This window comes from Lagenorhynchus albirostris, chromosome 3 (genome assembly GCF_949774975.1).
Source record: "Lagenorhynchus albirostris chromosome 3, mLagAlb1.1, whole genome shotgun sequence".
Classification (NCBI taxonomy): Eukaryota; Metazoa; Chordata; class Mammalia; order Artiodactyla; family Delphinidae; genus Lagenorhynchus; species Lagenorhynchus albirostris.
This window is the reverse complement of record NC_083097.1, coordinates 163696457-163714653: the sequence shown is the minus strand read 5'-3', so window position 1 is coordinate 163714653 and position 18197 is coordinate 163696457. Positions and strand designations below refer to the sequence as shown.

The 18197-nt window shown below is 58.0% G+C and overlaps 1 protein-coding gene across 22 annotated transcripts in view; it reads left to right on the top strand.

Moving 5' to 3' along the window:
* SMARCA4 (SWI/SNF related, matrix associated, actin dependent regulator of chromatin, subfamily a, member 4) overlaps positions 1 to 18197 on the top strand; it is an 87401-nt gene that overhangs the window by 46875 nt on the left and 22329 nt on the right. For 9 of the 22 annotated variants that reach the window (XM_060145128.1, XM_060145129.1, XM_060145135.1 and 6 more), the window contains 13 exons: positions 2125 to 2191; positions 3212 to 3322; positions 5076 to 5318; positions 5729 to 5851; positions 6720 to 6833; positions 7549 to 7656; positions 8770 to 8856; positions 9639 to 9685; positions 10773 to 10939; positions 13656 to 13819; positions 16842 to 17069; positions 17321 to 17419; positions 17677 to 17754. In XM_060145128.1, coding sequence (XP_060001111.1) covers positions 2125 to 2191; positions 3212 to 3322; positions 5076 to 5318; positions 5729 to 5851; positions 6720 to 6833; positions 7549 to 7656; positions 8770 to 8856; positions 9639 to 9685; positions 10773 to 10939; positions 13656 to 13819; positions 16842 to 17069; positions 17321 to 17419; positions 17677 to 17754 — 1636 coding nt within the window. The remainder of the gene's footprint in view (positions 1 to 2124; positions 2192 to 3211; positions 3323 to 5075; positions 5319 to 5728; positions 5852 to 6719; positions 6834 to 7548; positions 7657 to 8769; positions 8857 to 9638; positions 9686 to 10772; positions 10940 to 13655; positions 13820 to 16841; positions 17070 to 17320; positions 17420 to 17676; positions 17755 to 18197) is intronic. The other 13 variants (XM_060145145.1, XM_060145143.1, XM_060145140.1 and 10 more) reach the window with 4 other exon arrangements.

Below are 18197 nucleotides of genomic sequence, written 5' to 3'. Positions count from 1 at the left end.
CTCTCTCAGTTGGCTGCTCTGTTCCTTTGACATGCTCCCATCATTGTGGGGTTTTTGAGCACGTCTTTGCTTTTTGGCACCCAAAGACGCTCCAGGCTCAGCTGGTACATTTCCCTCCCAGGCCTAGAACCAGCCATTTCTCCAAGAAGCCCTGGTTTCCCTTATTAGAAAATGGTCTTAGAAACCAAGACGTGGGTGCTGGGTGTGCTCCTTGCTTCTGGGGCGTCATTGCTTCTAGGCCCTCTCAGTGTGCAGTGCTAGGAAGTATACGTACGTGTACTGACCCTAGTGCACACGTGCTGACATGATTTGCGTCTGGTCATCTGTGTCTCTGTTAAGTGTGACCATACTGCTGTCTTTGACTCAGCCGGGACCACAGGGCTCATTCTAGCCTTTCTCCTTACCCGTGTGTTCGTTCCCAGTGTGCGTGTACAGTGCTTTCAGAATACTTAGCCTGTGAGGAACAACCTTGCTAACTAGAGATCCATTTCCTTTTGTCCTTAGACTTACAGTTTCCAGCCAAAACATCTTTTCCAAGGTCATTTAAGTTGGCTGCATTCCCCCATTCCGTTCAGTGAAGTTATCCCGTGTGTTGATCTTCAGCCCTTTTCACCCTTGTGCTACCCAGACCGGGGCCCAGGCTGTTGAGTGTCATCTCCAGGAGCCACCTGTGCCCTGGGGGATATTTTCAGACTGTGAGTGTCCCGCTGTCCCGTCCACCTGCTGGGGCGTGCTGTTCTCTGCCATGAGTTTGCTTGTCCTGCCTCCCTCTTAACCCCTGACTCTGGCCTGTCTCCTTAACTTCCGCTCCCGACTCTCCCTCAGCTCTTCTCCTGCTCTGCAGATGCCCCTCCCCCACCCCAGGCTTTGGCCCTTGGCTTCTCTCTCTCTCAGTGCCCCGACCTTCCCCTATTGCTCCCTGCAATAGGAACCAGACCTCGGTGACCGAACCAGGGCAACCTTGCTGATCCCTCAGTAAGGGGAAGCCCACAGCCAGGTGGCTTCAAGCTTCCAGGACCCAGGCTCCTGCAGTTTTCTGCTCAGTAATCCTTAGCACGTGACTCCTGCCCCTAGGCCTTTACCCTCTTGGTTGCAGGATGGCCACGCTGCCTCCATCATCTCCTCTGGGTTCCCAGAATGATGGGCGGGGCCTCCACCCTCCTTCAAGACCTTTCCCTGACTTTCAGCCCAGCGACTTAAGCTTCCATCTCATTGGCTCAGACTGTGCCCACCTGGTTGGCCCTGGCTGCTGGGGGAGCTCCTCAGTGGAGCTTGCAGGGAGGAGCTGGGTGAGCCGCGAGCAGTCCCTTCCACTTGGCTTTTGCATCCTGTCTTTACGAACCCCCTGGTCTAGACTGTCTGAGTGAGTTCCCTCCCCCACCGAAGACTCTGTGTCCCAGTATTTCCCCGAGAGCCCACCCGCTCTGAACTTGGCTTTACTGTCGCTGTCACCCTCTCCTGAGGTTCTCTCTTATAGTCGGGGGTGACTTGTCCCTCCTCACCCGCCCCCATGTCCGCTCACTGCCCATCTCTGTCTGTCCCCCCTCTTCCTGGCCTCGAGTCCTCCTGCACTCCCCCTCCTGCAGTCTTCTGCCCGGGCCTGGCTTGGTCTCGCCTGCCTCCCATCCTCATTCTGCCTCTTACCGGGCAGGAACCTTCAGTGGCTGCCAGCTTCATTTTGACCTGGCACTGCGACTCGGTGGTGTCTCCTGTAGCCCCGGCCTCCGTGGCATGACTCCCGCACCCCACCCCCAGCGTCCTGAGCCTGAAATGAGGCACCGTGAATCTGCGTTTTTCTGAGCAGCAGGTCTGCAGCTTGTGGTGTGTTCTCACAGGGGCCTGTGGCCACACAGCGGTGACAGAGAACTGATCTCCAGGGTCCAGCTCCTGGTCCTGGCCCTCTCCGGCTGCCCTGGCGGAGGCTGACCCTATACCCACCACCACGCCTTTGTGTGTCCCTGTGTCTTCCACCTGGGGCACCATCCCCTCCTTCCCTCAGATGGCCCATTACCCGGCCAGCTCTGAGGGTCACACACACATCAGCTTCACTTCCTCGTGGGCATCTGTTGGACAGTTGCTGGCAACAGAACTAGACCTTGACTCTCCCTTCCTTGTTTCCACCAGAACGCTGTCCAACTGGGCATACGAATTTGACAAGTGGGCCCCCTCGGTGGTGAAGGTGTCCTACAAGGTACGTCGCCCCCTGAGGAGGTGGGCATGGGCAGGGTGGGCGAACAGGGGATACGTGTGGGTGAAGAGGGGCATCAACTTGCATTAATGACAGGATGCACGTGTGCATGTGCGCGTCTTCTTATGTTATACACATGGGATCCTGCCATTAACACAGGGTTTGGATCACTTTATTTCGAGGAGTGATGCTTCTTTTTTACCTGAAGTTATGGACTCAGTTTGTGGAATGTGGTGACATTAACGCATTCACCTGAAGATTTCATTATTCTTGCCGAGCTTTGGTTAAAACCCATTCACGTGGGATGACTTAGCGAGTGTCCACCGTGGGCTGCTGTGTGACAGGGGACACCAGGACACGTGGGCCCCGTGCAGGCCTGCTCTGAGTGCCACCCCTAGATCAGTTCTCCTGTGAAGTGGGGACTAAATGTGCCTCTTGTCCTCGTGGGGAGAGAGGCAGAGAGGGCCTCACACAGCCACTCAGTGGCAGAGCCCCGTTGTGCCCTTGGCCACAGGTCTACCGGGTCCAGGCTCGCCACCCTGTGCTGAGAGGCTCTTGGCCCCGTGATGGGGAAAATCGGGTCCCGGCAGAGGGGACAGCGTGTCTGGGGAGAACTTGGTGCGTTTGAGGAGCTAAAAGTCGTTCGGCTAGCAAGAGCTTATGGGAATGAGTGCAGCTCTGTCTGGAACGTTAGCTTCGAACAGGAGGGACGGGGCAGATTTGCTAACCGGCAAGAGTCTGGAGCTGCCCTTTGGGAGTGATCACAGCGGTCTGCGCCTGTGTGGGAGGCCTGGAGGCCTGAGATGGGGACCCGGGAAGAGGAGGGTGTGGGAAGCGGAGCTGGTTGACCATCAGGAGTGAGGCCGATGGAGGTGCAGGCAGCAAGCCTCCCAGGGGCCCGGGCCGCCCAGGACCCACACTCCTCTCTCCGCTCCCCACACTTGGCCCTCTGCCCTTGCCGGCGTGAGGGGCCAGGACCCGAGGCCCAGAGGCTGAGGCGCTCGTGTCTTCTCTCCCTCACAGGGCTCTCCAGCAGCCAGACGTGCTTTCGTTCCCCAGCTCCGGAGCGGCAAGTTCAACGTCTTGCTGACGACCTACGAGTACATCATTAAAGACAAGCACATCCTTGCAAAGGTAGCGTGTCTGCCTGTAAAACAAGCCAGCCCAGGCCGTCGCGTGCTGTCAGGGAGCCCGTGATCCAGCCCAGGATTGTCGCAAGTGTGTCACGCTTCCCATCTTCTCAAAGCCCCCGAAGACATTTCTCAGTGATTCCCCCACATATGTGTAAAAAGACAGCTGCTCTGTGTGCGAACAGCCCCGGTCGAGGTGACCTTGGGCTTGCCTCTCCGACCATCTGTCCCCAGGCTGGCCCTGGGCCACGTCCAGAGACTGGCTGCGTCTGCGCAACATGTGGACTGGCTCCTCTCGGGCCTTCTGCCCGAAGAGCCTGGTCACACGCGGTGACTCTCGACCCACCTGTCTTGCCTGCCGTGTCCCTGGCAGGGCTGTGGTGAGGCCCCCCTTGTCTCCGCCTGTCTCTAGAGGCCTCAGACCTCCCTCCCTGGTGGCCATGTCTCCCTACCACAGCCTACAGGAAAGCGGCCCACGAAGCAGGAGGGATTTGGTATCCAGGTCCAAGCACTCTGATGTCCTGTGTGTTCTCTCAGCCTTGGACCGCTGGGTTGGCGCATTCAGTGGGGGCTGTGCACGCGGGGCAGCCTCTTAGCTGACACAGTTGTGAAGGCAGCTCTAGTTGGGCCATCAGGGAATTACCAAGAATAAACCATGACCCAGATAGGAGACAGGCACCATCCCTCGCCTACAAAAAGCTCTTTTCCCGGTTTGGGAAGGGGTCAAGCCAGAAGGTGCTGCATCTGGCCTCACTAACCGTGTAGGGGATTAAGTCAAGTGGTGGAGTTTTTGACCCAGTGGATGGAGGAGATGTTTACGTGTTACCACACCTGTCGGCTTTGGTCGTACTGATGACATTTGGTGCTTGATGTGCATCTCTGAGCTACGGATGAGGAAACTGGGGCCCAGGGAGCTGGTGTCCAGTGTGTAGCCTCACCCTTCTGACCCAGTACAAAGCCAGGCCCATCCCAAGCATGAGAACGGGGCTCTGAAAATCCTGTGTTTGTCTGACCGTGGCTTTAATTAACGTAAACCCCCTGCCATGGGGGTTCCTCGTGGGAAGTGGCTGCTAGGCCCCACCCCAGTCGGTTCTGCCCTTTTCGTCTGGGACACCTGATGGGCAGTTCCTCAGCCAGGCCGTGCCAAAGAAGCCAAAGCCAGAGTGGCTCTGAAGCTCGTCACAGTCACATGTAAATAGGGATTTACACCTGCGGCTCCTGCCCGCAGACTCACACTCATGGTTAGAATCGACATCTAACCTGTGTCCACCAGCCGTGTGGCCACTGACAGGCTCTGGGGCGCAGCCGGGGCCCCCATCTGAACCCACCTGTGCTGCTCCTGCCTTAGAGCTGCCGCCTACTGATTGGAAATGCACCCGTTGCTGAACCAAGTCCCCTGAAGACCCCACCCCTGAGGGCCTCTGATCAGCAGGGGGGTTGTTATTTGGGGTGTTTTTCTGTGTCATGTACTAGCATACATAACTTTCTTGGGAAACCAAAGTACTTTTCTGCCCCTGGATTTGTTCACCCAGTCGCAGGTCACAGCCGTGTCTCGCTGTCCGCGTGTCCGTCTTCACCCCCTGCTTTACAGGGGCTGCGGTGTGAGCTGATCCCTTATCAGGGGCTGTTGTGCTCACGTTCTCCAGCTCAGCAGGCCGTTCTGACCAGAGCCTTCTTGCCTAATGGCCGTGAGGTCCTCACCCAGGTGGGCAGCGCCGCTGCCTGTCCTCCCCTGACCTCCTGCTCTCGGCCCGCAGATCCGCTGGAAGTACATGATTGTGGACGAAGGCCACCGCATGAAGAACCACCACTGCAAGCTGACGCAGGTCCTCAACACGCACTACGTGGCCCCCCGCCGCCTGCTGCTGACGGGCACGCCGCTGCAGAACAAGCTCCCTGAGCTCTGGGCGCTCCTCAACTTCCTGCTGCCCACCATCTTCAAGAGCTGCAGCACCTTTGAGCAGTGGTTCAATGCGCCCTTTGCCATGACCGGGGAAAAGGTGGGTGTGCAACCAGCCACGTGGTGGTGGGGGGTGGAGTGGGGAGCCATGAGCCTCGGCCACAAGCAGCTCCGAGGACCCTCCAAGTTGATGGTCCCGGCCCAGCTGGCTTCCCTGGGTCGTTGTGGGTTGAGTGCCCACCACAGCCGGCCCAGCAAAGCACAGGGCAGCCCTGGCACCAAGGGACCCCAGAGGAGAAGGGCAGAGAAATCCCAGGGGATGCTTGGGGCTTCCCTGACCCTGTGTCCCAGGCACAGGGAGGGGACAGCAAGGAATATGGCCCTGAGGTGTGAAGGTGCAGCTGGAGGGCCTGAGGAGAGTTTAATTTTCACCCTGAGGGCAGCGGGTAGCTTGGATGGTTTCAGTGAAAGGAGTAACATGGTCAGATTCTGTCCCTTTTGTTTTTAAAGACGGCTGTGGGTTGTGGCCAGTGTCTCTCAATGTCTGCGTGGCTGGGAGTGGCGTTGGTGTGTCTGTGGCCGCCGCGTTTTCTGTTGAAGGAGGTCAGCGGCCTGAGCCTGATGACCGAGGAGGTGGGCACGATCGCAGGGCTTAACGTTGAGCGTCACCGCCCACGGCAGCCGTGCCCCAGCTCACTCGTTCCCAGTTAGCGGATTTTCCTGAGGCAAGTCTGGGACAGCTGTTCCTCAGCTCTTACAGGGGGGCCTCTGTCAGCATCATCCCGCCTCCTTGGTACCGGCTGAGGCAGAAGCCCTCCTGAAGGAGAAACTGAGGCCTTTCCAAGGATCTCATAATAAAGGAGCCCCCAGTTTTCAGATTCCCAGGGACCGCCTCCTCCAAGAGCTGAGGAACAAATACTCTGGTTTCACGTATTTTCAAGTTGAGCAAAAGCTCTGCCCAAAGGGACCCAGAGAAGAAAAGTTCAGATGTCATGTTTTCACTTAAAAAAATTTTTTTAATTCACATTTTTATCAGAGTAGCAGGTCCCCTGGGAGAGCAGCATTTCTTTCCGTCCGTCCCCACCCAGGCCAAAATGAGAGTTGATTTGGGCTTCCAGTGACAGAGCCCTCTTGGAGCACCCCCCAGTTACACCACACGCTCTATCCGCGTGGCCCCCGCAGTGCTGTCTGGATCTCGTTTGGATGTGTTGGCAGGATTCCAGGCACGTGGGTTTGTTACTCTTGGGGAAGCGATGCAGCATGCTGCTGTGTTTCATGGTGCCCTGGGGCCTTGGCTTCCGTGTCCCAGGACCTCCATGGAAGGTCTTAGATCCTTGCAGTTTTTCAGAGGAAGAGGTTGCCCTGCTAGGCTCCTGTGAAGCTTAGGGTAGTCTGAAGAGGAGGTGCTGAGCACAGGGTGACTCCAGATGGCCCTTCGCTGCATCCCTGTCCCCTCCTTTGGAGGTAACGCTTGGTTGTCATGTCTTGTTGGGGCTGCCAGGTGGACCTGAACGAGGAGGAAACCATTCTCATCATCCGTCGTCTCCACAAAGTGCTGCGGCCCTTCCTGCTCCGGCGGCTCAAGAAGGAAGTCGAGGCTCAGTTACCTGAAAAGGTACCACGTTTAGTTTTTTTCTTTTTGGCCACGCTGTACAGCTTGTGGGATCTTAGTTCCCTGACGAGGGATCGAACCCTGGCGTCCCGGTAGTGGAAGTGCCGAGTCCTCCACCGGACTACCAGGGAATTCCACGTACCATGTTTGTTTTGAGCGGAAGTCCCAGTGCGGCATCGTCCAGGGGGCCTCCCTGGGGTGGGCCCAGTCAGGTGGCTCCCCTGGGTCCCAGGCCTGGCCCTGGTCTTGCCTCGGCATTCAGGAGTCGATCCCGCCTGGGGTTGGCGACTCTCCCTCACTGGGTCTCTCAAGTGGAAGGCAGGTGTGCTAAGTTAGAGTACTAAGTCCCCCCAGGGCCCCCTCCCCTTTCCCCTGGGTGGGCTTGGGGTCCCTGGCCAGTCGCCCCCCCCAGTCACATTTGCACTTTGTTTCTTGGCCGGCTGTGGGCAGGCCTTTGGAAGGTAGTCGAGTTGCCCCATCTGGCCCAGGAAGCCCCCCACATTTCTCTGCCCTGGTGCATCTGCCACATCCCATCTCGCCTCGTCCCCCTGGGTATGGGGTTTCCTCACGGTCACCCCTGTGTGCCCTGATCAGAGCACACAGTCCAGGGCCCAGGATGCCTCTGAGAGGCTGGGCGATCAGAGACGGGCCCAGGCTGGGCGTTGGGCTCCGGGACCCTCGGCTCCAGTTCCGGCTGACGGCGGTGTGTGCCCTGCAGGTGGAGTACGTCATCAAGTGCGACATGTCCGCGCTGCAGCGCGTGCTTTACCGGCACATGCAGGCCAAGGGGGTGCTGCTCACCGATGGCTCTGAAAAGGATAAGAAGGTTGGCCCGGGGCCCCCCTTCCCCCCCGGGTGTCCACAGCAGGCGCACTGGGGGGCCACTGGGTGCGGGGCTTTTGCACACTGTAAGCAGCAGGCTCTCGCCTCCTCGGAGGTGATAGTCGTGGCCGAGGCCCCATCTGGCCGTGGTCCCGAGGGTGTTGACTGGGCCTGGTTTAAATCACAGCTGGTGTGGATGGGTCCAGTCCATAAGGCTGAGGGGGCAGAGGCTGATGGCCCGTTTCCAGGGAGGCCCCCGAGCCTCCCAGTCAGCAGCCTGGGGTCCTCTGCTCATGAAGTGCTCTCTCCCGTGGATGCATCAGTCGGAAGTGGGGGGCCCAGCACGGACCCCAGCCGTTAGAATATTCTAGGGAGTCCCACCTTCCCAGCTGGGAAAGAGCCTCGACGGCCAGGGCCACTGAGCCCGTTTCCCTCGTCATTACGTGGCGTTGGGGTGACGTTAGTTTACGGTGGGGAGGTGGGAGCTAGGCAGGCTGCTGCCTTCCGGCCCCTCTGAGGACCTGGGCTCCCCCGCCCCTGCTCCCCTCACCAGGACTGCAGCTGTCCTCCCAGATCCCTTGCTTCTGCCACCGCGGCCTCGGGCTTGGCCCTGCCACCCCATTTTCTCTTCCAGATGTTTCGTTTGGGCCCTTTCTTACCCGAGCTGTTGCAGCACCCTGTTTCCTGGTTTTCTTCTTGGCCCACGGCACCCACCCCGGCATCCTTCCTTCACCCTGTAGCCAGAGATCTTCCTAAGCCGTCTGGCTGCAGCCCCGCCCCGGGGACTCCCCCCAGTGCCCACAGAGCTGGCCTCACAAAGTGTTTGTGATCCACCCTCAGCTCTTTGCCAGTCACATTTCCCCTGCGTCCCGCCGGCCCCTCCTCACCCTCCACCCTCCACCCTCCAGGGTGCCAGGGGGTCTCCGCTTGCCCCAGCGCTGGCTTCTTGCTGGCTTCAGGCCTCTGAGCCCCGACAGGAGCCAGCTGCACACGCCCCGTCTCCTCTGCCACAAGCCACAGCTCCTCTCACGTCCTTCTTCCACGCCTCCTCCCCCAACCCCACCCCACCCCACCCCGGGACAAGACCGATCTGGGAGCCTCTCTTCTGCCTCCTCAGGGCAAAGGTGGCACCAAGACCCTGATGAACACCATCATGCAGCTGAGGAAGATCTGCAACCACCCGTACATGTTCCAGCACATCGAGGTGAGGCCCAGGGCCGGGGCGGCAGGCCCAGCGGTACCCGGAGCTCGTGGGCCTCAGCCCTGCACAGGGCCCTGCTCTCAGAGGGGTCTGTCTGCGCCTAGCCCCTAGACAGAGCTAGTTCACTTCTCTCTGGCAACTTTAGAGAAAAAGAGCTTGTAAGGTTTAGACTAGATGATGCTTGTACATTTGCCTTTTTATGGATTTTTTTGTTTGCAAGAGCTTATATATTGTAAAGAATCCAAACTGTAGGGAAATATGCAAGAGAAATGAAAATCCCACCTCAGGTAACCGCCAAAGCCTTCGGAGGCTGTTCTCTGGAGTCGTTTCCCCCGCGGTGGGGTTGTGCTGCCTCTGCTTGTTGGTTACTAGCCTTCCCCACTCGGTGACACGTGGGGCCATCCTGGGCAGAGCATGGAGAGCAGCGTCCCTCTTCCTGACGGCTCTGGGCCCCAGTACCCTTGAGAGTCTGGATGCTTGCTTCTGAAAAGCACACATATGTCCGTACATTCTGGCATAAAGTTCCGGGGTCATGCCAGAGGCCCCTGGGCTTCCATTTCAGCTCACCAGGTGCGGTCTCAGGCGCGCGCCGTCCTCGCGTGCTCCTTTCCGTGGTTAAGAATGTTAGGTCATGACGGAAGGGGTGTCAGTGGGATAGAAAAGCTGTGTTCAGCATCTGTGGGGCCACCGTGGGCGATCGCTGAGCATGGGTGGGAGGGCTCGGAGGCATGGGGCCTGGCCGTCTTTTCCTGCCCCGCATTGACCCGCCTCTCATTCCATCGCAGGAGTCCTTTTCCGAGCACCTGGGATTTACCGGTGGCATCGTCCAAGGGTGAGAATCTTCCTAGCTTAACGGGGTGGGCAGACCATCTGTGTGCCAGTCTCTCTCTCTTCGGTTGGCTTTATTTCTGTTGTTATACTTGTCTGATTTCAAAGGCAGTATATTCCTGGCAGAAAACTTTGAAAACATAGATGAACCCAAAGAAGAGAATAAAAATTCTCCACTTGGAGAGGTGACCACACCTGGCTTCCAGGCCCCACCTCTGGGCTCTGTGACCTGTGACAGCTTTCTTAACCACTCTGACTCTAAACTCTGCCCACCAACAGAGGGATACTCTTTATACAGTGCGCCACGCACCTTGCTCTGGGGGTGTTTTCTCCAGCGTTGTTTATAAAGCTCAGCCCAGGCATCGTTCAGCCCTGGTGTTGGGACACAAATGCTGCCTCAAGGTTTCACCGTTAAAACATTCTTAACCCTAAAGCCACCATTATTTCTCTGGGATAGTAAACTATTTCCTAGAGCAGAGGCACCGAATGGAAGGGCAAAAGGTTCTTTAGCTGTGTAGTTCTTTATACCAAATTGCATAATGGGGTCCCACAGACCTGGGTTTGAGCCCGGCCCTGGCAGGTCAGCAGCCGTGTCACACTGTCCCCCAGCCTCAGTTTCCACATCTATAAACCAGGAGCGAATGACAGAAGTTGCAGTGGCCCTTAGCCCTGTGTGTGGTGCAGTGTGGGCACTCTCCACTGGGAGCCTCTGCTCTTGGAAAGTTCTTAAACAGGAGGCCTGGCTTCCCGGGGCAGCCCCTGTCCATGCCCATTGTCCCAGGATCTTTACTAATAAATAGCACCTTCTTTCGCTCTTACAAGTATCCAAGCTGGTCAGTAATTTCATGACCAAGTTTATTTTAGTTGGGTTGAAATGGCTTTGCTGAAACTTTGGTGGGGGGAGGGGGGCAGGGGCGGGCACGGGGGTAGTCTGCCATGGAAGCACTTGTGTGCCCCCGAGCCTGGTGGCCAGCCTGCCTAGGCCGGCTCAGGTAGCCTGGGCATGGGAGCGCACGTCCTCCTTGACCTGCCTGCAGGGCGCTGTGGTTCATGTGGTGTGTGTGTCCTTCCCCACCCCCTCCACTCCGCAGGCTGGACCTGTACCGAGCCTCGGGGAAATTTGAGCTGCTCGATCGAATTCTTCCCAAACTCCGGGCCACCAACCATAAAGTGCTGCTGTTCTGTCAGATGACCTCCCTCATGACGATCATGGAAGACTATTTTGCGTATCGCGGCTTTAAATACCTCAGGCTCGATGGTGAGTACAATCGGGAGAGAGACGTTTGTTAAAGGGCGGCCTCGTTATCCGCTGCTGCCAAAGCTTCTCTAGGTCTAGCGGCAGGAGTGGGCATAGCGGCTCACTCAGTGACACAGGCTTGCGGGAATGGGAGGGAGGGCCCTGGGAGTATCATGGCTGGATCTCCTGATTGTGAGGCTCATGGTGTTTGCACCATAACGCTGCTTCCAGTCCAGTGGTTAAGGGTTGCTCTACGGTCCTGTTATGGTGGGAAGTGACAGAAACCCATATCCTGTGGGCATAAAGAAGGAAGTCTTGATAGACTCACATAACTGAACCTCAAGGGTTGCTTCAGGCACAGCTGGATCCAGGTGCCCAGATAGTGTTAAGAGGGGCTTTTCTGGAGCTCCTGGCTCTTTGTCCTCCATTTTGGCTTCATTCTTAGCCATCCCCTCCGGGCTTTCCTTCCACCTACCTGCTCAGTGTCCCGAACAGAGAAGCAGCTTGTCTTTTCCCCCAGGGGTCTGGGGGTGAAATTTCATTAGGCTGCTGTGAGCAACATGCTCTTCTCTCCACCGCCTGGGTGGCTCTGGAGCTGGAATCGGGCCCGTTCATGCCGGAACTGTGAGCACTGAGAGAAGCAGGAAAGGGAGGGAGGAAGGGAGGGAGGAAAACCAATGCTGCAGGGGTGATATCGGCGAGTTCCCTGGGAACAGCACTGACTGTGACCACATGCACTCATAAGAAGCCCTGTTTCTGCCTTGTTCCCAGCACGCAGGAGCTCCGGGGAGGAGGGGGCTGAGTGAGATGCTGACAGTGTGCAGGACCTGTGCTCTGACACGTGTCAACTGACCGGGAAGACCCTAGAGGGAGCCCCCCACCCTCTGTCAGATGGAGTGAATGGGGCTCTCGAGAAAAATGAACTTGGGGGCCTCCAGGGTAAACACAGTTAAGAAGTGTGGGATAAACCACACTTCTCAGAGCCTTTATTTAAGCTCGTTGCTATGTGCATCCACGGCCAACACCCCAAACCTTTTTGCCCCCATTGTGTCTTTCACGGTACATCTTGTGGAACTGTTGTTTTTTTCAGACACGAGGTTGCTGGGCGGATCTGTCTGTCGGTCTCTGCCCTCCCCACTCCCACCCAGAACCTTTGCTGCATCCCCGTCTTGCCTTCCTTCGGCCTGTTCTTGGAATTCTGTCCAGGGCGACCTTTACAAACACAGCTGTGGTCAGGTCCTCCCTCAAACCTCCCTCCTTCAGGTGCTTCCCATGGCTTGGAAGGCCTGCGTGGCCAGGCTCACCTCGCCCCTCCCTCTGTGTGCTGGCCTCCCCAGTGGCCTCTCTGTCCTTCAGGGGCTGAGCCTTCATGAGCGCTACTCCTTGTCTGTGTCACTGCCCCGCCCCCTAGAGGACAGGCCAAACGTGAAGAGTGTGTTCCCACCCACCCCAGCGCCCATCCATTTGCCCGCCCCCCCTTTTTTTTTCCTCCATGATGAGAGTCCTCTATCTAGGATGAGGACTTTTGTTTGCTTGGCTGTGGCTGCATCTCTGGGTACCTCATGTGGTCACTGCCACATGAGCAGAAGCTCTGGGAAAGAAAGGCAAAGGGGGGGAATTCCCTGGCAGTCCAGTGGTTAGGACTCCGCTCTTCCACTGCAGGGGGCCCAGGGTCAATCCATGGTCGGGGAACTAAAGTCCCGCGTGTCACACAGTGCAGCCAGAAGGAAAAAGAAGAACGGCAACGGTGGGGGCTCGGTGACACGTGGAGTGGAACCTTCTGCTCTCAGAATGCCGAGAGTGAGGGTGCAGGCCGGGCATCTGGGATCGGCCCCTCCACCTGGGCCTGCCTCAGCCCCTCCTTGGAACTGGGGCAGCCCAGGCACCAGTGGGCATCAGGCCTCCATGCTGTTCATTGTGACGTGTAGGAGAGTGGCTGGAAGCAACACCAAGAATGACACCTGATTTCCCCAGAGGCACCTCTGCTCCCCAGGCTGGCCGTAGCCCGAGGAGCTTAGATGCCCCTCTGAGCATCACGGTGCTGAGGATCATGTCCTGGGCCATCACATTAGTCCCTGTGGCTCCATGGAGAGGGGAGCCATCCTGCCCAGAGGGAAACAAGTCTCCATTGTAAGCCCCCCGTGTGCTCGCCTGTAGATGATTCCCTTTGTGAATGGAGAAAACCCATCACAGTAGGATGGAGGCAGGCGCCAGCCCTCTGGCCAGTTGTTCGATACCATAGCAGCCCCGTCTGCCCGCCTGGAAACCCCACGTGGGTTTGGGGGCACGGCGTTAACAGTGTTGCTGCAGTGTCTCCCCCCACCGCCTGGACAGCTGGGCAGGGCAGGTGGTGGCGACTCACTGGGCAGCCCCATTGCCTGGGTGTCTGCTGGGTGCCGGGCACTGTGCTCCAGCACCTGCCCACTTAGTTCCCACAGCAGCCCCGATTTACACGGAGGAGACACCGGAGGCCCATTGGGGCTCGTTTTCTTCTCCTGGGGTGGGAGGACTGGCGGTCAGTAGTGTCACCGTAAATCTGAGTTGTTCGCCAGTCACCACTCATGGCCACGTGTTGAGCGAGTGTCCATGGCTTGGGTGGCCCGAGTTGGACGGCTGTGGACTCTATACCTGCTCCCTGATGTAGGTGTTCCTCTGTCTCCTCTGCACCACCGCCCGCCCCCCCTCCACCCGCCACGGTCACCTTGCTAATAACCCTGCTCTCCCCACCCGCCGGCAGGAACCACTAAAGCGGAGGACCGGGGCATGCTGCTGAAGACCTTCAACGAGCCCGGCTCCGAGTACTTCATCTTCCTGCTCAGCACCCGGGCTGGGGGGCTGGGTCTGAACCTCCAGTCAGCCGACACTGTTATCATATTCGACAGTGACTGGAACCCCCACCAGGTAACAGCTCTCAGGCCCCCTAGGGGGAGGGGCTCGAAGCCTCAGGGAGACCATGCCCACTAGCATGAGTGTCCGCTGGCCTCTTGACATTCTCCTGGAGTCCCGGAGGCCCCTGGAGAGAAGCCCAGAGAGCAGTTACTTTCCTCTGTTTCTCAAAAAGAAACTAGTTTTTTGCTCTGATTATGAAAAAATTCATGTTCCGTTGTTATTTAAAAAAAAATAATCCTGGGCTTCCCTGGTGGCGCAGTGGTTGAGAGTCCGCCTGCCGATGCAGGGGACACGGGTTCGTGCCCCGGTCCGGGAAGATCCCACATGCCGCGGAGCGGCTAGGCCCGTGAGCCATGGCCGCTGAGCCTGCGCGTCTGGAGCCTGTGCTCCGCAATGGGAGAGGCCACAACAGTGAGAGGCCCGCGTACCGGAAAAAAAAAAAAATAATAATCCTGGGAATTCCCTGGTGGTCGGGTGGTTAGGACTCTGCGCTCTCACTGCAGAGGGCCTGGGTTCAATCCCTGGTCAGGGAACTAAGATCCCACAAGCCACATGGCACAGCCAAAAAAACAAAAAGAATTCTGGTGTCGCGTAAATGTGCAAAGAAAGTGGAAGATGCCCCAGTCCTATCAGCTGGCAGTAATGGTCACTGTTTTAGTCATGCAGGTCCTTCCTGGCCATGTTCTGGCCCAGCTCTCATGCTGGCGCCTCTTAAAACCACACTGGGGCGTACTTTTTGTGCTCTGTGCACTGCTGCCCTTGTTTCTTATCCACATACCCTGCACAGGGCTCCGTGCCTGTAGATAACAGGGATGTGGTATTTTATAGATGCAGTAGTTTTTTGTTCGTTTGTTTGTTTATAAATTTATTTATTTATTTTTTGGCTGCGTTGGGTCTTTGTTGCTGCGTGTGGGCTTTCTCTAGTTGCAGCGAGCAGGGGGCTACTCTTCCTTGTAGTGTGCAGGCTACTTGTTGTGGTGGCTTCTCTTTGTTTCAGAACATGGGCTCTAGGCGCACGGGCTTCAGTAGTTGTGGCATGTGGGCTCAGTAGTTGTGGCTCGTGGGCTCTAGAGCACAGGCTCAGTAGTTGCGGCACACGGGCTTAGTTCCTCCGCGGCACCTCCGGGATCTTCCCGGACCAGGGCTTGAACCCATGTCCCCTGCACTGGCAGGCAGATTCTTAACAGCTGAGCCTCCAGGGAAGCCCTGGTACAGTAGCTTTAAAGTAAGTATTTACCTCTTGCGTCTTACTATAAAAGTAGTAATTTTTTCAAATGCAAATACCAATAAGTGACAGTAACAAATTAAAGAGTCCATTTTTCCCCTTCCCCACCAACCCCGCTCTTCTCTGAGCCAGCATCTACCCGTGTACACACATATATTCTGGCTTTGACATGAACACGGCATGTTCCAGCACGTGTCTCTTCCCGCCAGCAGCTGGTGTGTTCATGTCTCCATGCAAGCACATGGGGACTCTCCCCAGCCGCTTCCTCAGCAGCCAGCTATCTTGGCATATGGTGGCCCCGGGATTTTTTTTTTTTTTTTTTTTTTTTGCGGTATGCGGGCCTCTCACTGCTGTGGCCTCTCCCGTTGCGGAGCACGGGCTCCGGACGCGCAGGCTCAGTGGCCATGGCTCATGGGCCCAGCCACTCCACAGCACGTGGGATCTTCCTGGACCGGGGAACGAACCCGCGTCCCCTGCGTTGGCAGGCGGACTCTCAACCACTGCGCCACCAGGGAAGCCCGGCCCCAGGATTTTTGACTCAAATCCCAGTTGGCAGACGTCCGGGTTTTCTGTTCCCCTTGGGGAACCTTGTCCCTGTCTTGGGGCACCAGCCAGGCCAAGCCTGAGAGGTGGGATTGCTCGGTCCACAGGCCTGTCCCTTCACGTTCTGGTTGGTTCTGCCACAGTGGCCTCCAGCAGGCTGCTGCAGCTTTCACTCCTGTTGACGGTGCGAGCGAGCCCTTCTCCACAGCCCAGCAGAGCTGGTTATCGGTGTGTAAACCACGGGCGCCTGACAGACGAGTGCCTGGGATGGTTGCTGCGCCAGCCTGGGGTGTGGCTGCTGCCCGGACCTCGATGACCGGCCTGTTTCCTGAGAGGTGGTCCGAGTGTGCTTCCCCCACCCACAGGCTGTCGAGGGGAGAGATCCCCGTGGAGCCCTGTCCTCCTCCACACCCGGGGGGCATCAGAGGTCATGAAGCACATTGCAGAGCCAGGAATCACGCTGGCTGAGCTGCGGGGCAGGGTTGAGGGTACGAACCGTGGACACAAAGCACGCCTGTTCCCACCAGGTGTGGCCTCTGCTGCCCCCATGAGGTGCAGATCTGGAGGTCAGCCCCACACGGCTGCAGGCCCCAGACACAGGATCTCGTAGCCCCTCCTGGGTCTACGCTGGGCGTGATGATACAGCGTTGGCGCCATACCTGCCACTTTATGGGCGCTTGCTCCACAACAGGCACTGGCCTGAGCACCCGATGCCCGTTGGCTCCTCTCACACACGATAGCCACGAGACGGGCTGGTGTCAGCAGAGTGGATCCTGAGGCTCCGAGAGGTGGGGCCTGGGCCTGGCTTGCGTGGCAGGGCCTCCAATCAAACCAGGCATCAACGTGGTGCTGCCCAGCTTTGGCGTCATTCTGTGAACAGTGCCCTCGCTGTGATACAGCCACGCCAAGCCAGGCCCTGCCCGGGGCATCCAAGGGGCCCTGTGCAGCTGTGAGAGGAGCTGCTGGGGTATAACCCCCTGGGGTGGCCCTCTACAACCACGGTTTCTTCCTGAGTATCCGTCAAATCCCAGTGAAGGTAGAAAGTGACGCTTCTGCAGGAATTTGGGGTCAAGTCATCCTGGCACGGGCTCCAGGTCTTGTTCCTGAGCTTCTGGCCTGTGCAGCTTCTGGCTGTGGCGGGCAGAACAGCCAGGCGGGCGCCCGAGAATTGGAAGACCCCTGCCTTTCCCAGTGGCATCCAGTGATCCACCGTCCCTTAACGATTTAAAGAGCTTGTTTGGGACTGACCGGCATCTCTCTCCCCAGGACCTGCAAGCGCAGGACCGTGCCCACCGCATCGGGCAGCAGAACGAGGTGCGTGTGCTCCGCCTCTGCACGGTCAACAGCGTGGAAGAGAAGATCCTGGCTGCGGCCAAGTACAAGCTCAACGTCGACCAGAAGGTGATCCAGGCCGGCATGTTCGACCAGAAGTCCTCCAGCCACGAGAGGCGCGCTTTCCTCCAGGCCATCCTCGAGCACGAGGAGCAGGACGAGGTGAGGGCAGCGCCAGCCCCGACCCCCTCCCCGGCGTGAGTGGTGGACGCATGAGCGGCTTTCATTTTTGTTTTTTTACCTTTTTTGCACTCTTATTTTTTTTGCATCCCTTTGGAGTAAAGGGAGTGTGGGCTGAAAGGAAAGAGGATGAGTACTTGCTTTTTCTTTGAAGTGGTTTTTTTTTTCTAAACTGCTGGTGAAAGATGCCGGATTGACAGCCCTGGAGACTGAAGTCCTCTATTTATCCACAGAGCAGACACTGCAGCACGGGCAGCGGCAGTGCCAGCTTCGCCCACACTGCCCCTCCGCCAGCGGGCGTCAACCCCGACTTGGAGGAGCCACCTCTAAAGGTGAGAGGGGTAGTTCAGTCTCCATGCCCATTCAATCCTCGGCTTCTCGGCTGAGATGGCCAGCAAGGGCCCTGATCCCACGGAGCGTGCGTGTGCGTGTGCGTGTGCGTCTCTCGCTGCCGTGTGGGTCCCCATCCACCGCAGCCGGACTGGGACCGCCAGCTCATTTCCCATGGACCGCCGCCGCTCGCCTCCGAGCCCGGCCGCCTCCCACCCCGGCCTCCCCGCACTCCAACTAAACGTGTGACATCTTGTAGGAAGAAGACGAGGTGCCTGACGACGAGACGGTGAACCAGATGATTGCCCGGCATGAGGAAGAGTTCGACCTGTTCATGGTGAGCGCCGCAGGCACTCGGGCCCCGCGCACCCTCAGGGGCTTGGTTCCCCGCCTGTGTGAACCATGTGCAGTGGAGCTCACACACACACACACACACACCGCCCCCTTCCCTGCTGACACCGAACAGAGCAAAAGGTCTGTGACAGTGGCATCCCCAGCGGGTAACGGGGCCGGGGGCAGCCCTCAGGGTGGCCCCTCCATGGCTCCTAACTGACCCATTTTTGTTCTGTGGCCTCCTAAGTGTGTCATAGGGATGGCAGGACACACGTACACGCCCAGCCCTGCTCCAGTTTATGGCCCTCCGTCTGGCCAATGCCTGTTGTCCTTGAGGCTCCCTTTCAGAGGGAGCCACACTGTCCAAGACTGAGGGACTGGCGAGGGCCTCGGTCTCAGATGCCCTGTTGCCCCTCGTGGGCACGGAATCGGGGGGAATTGGGGGCG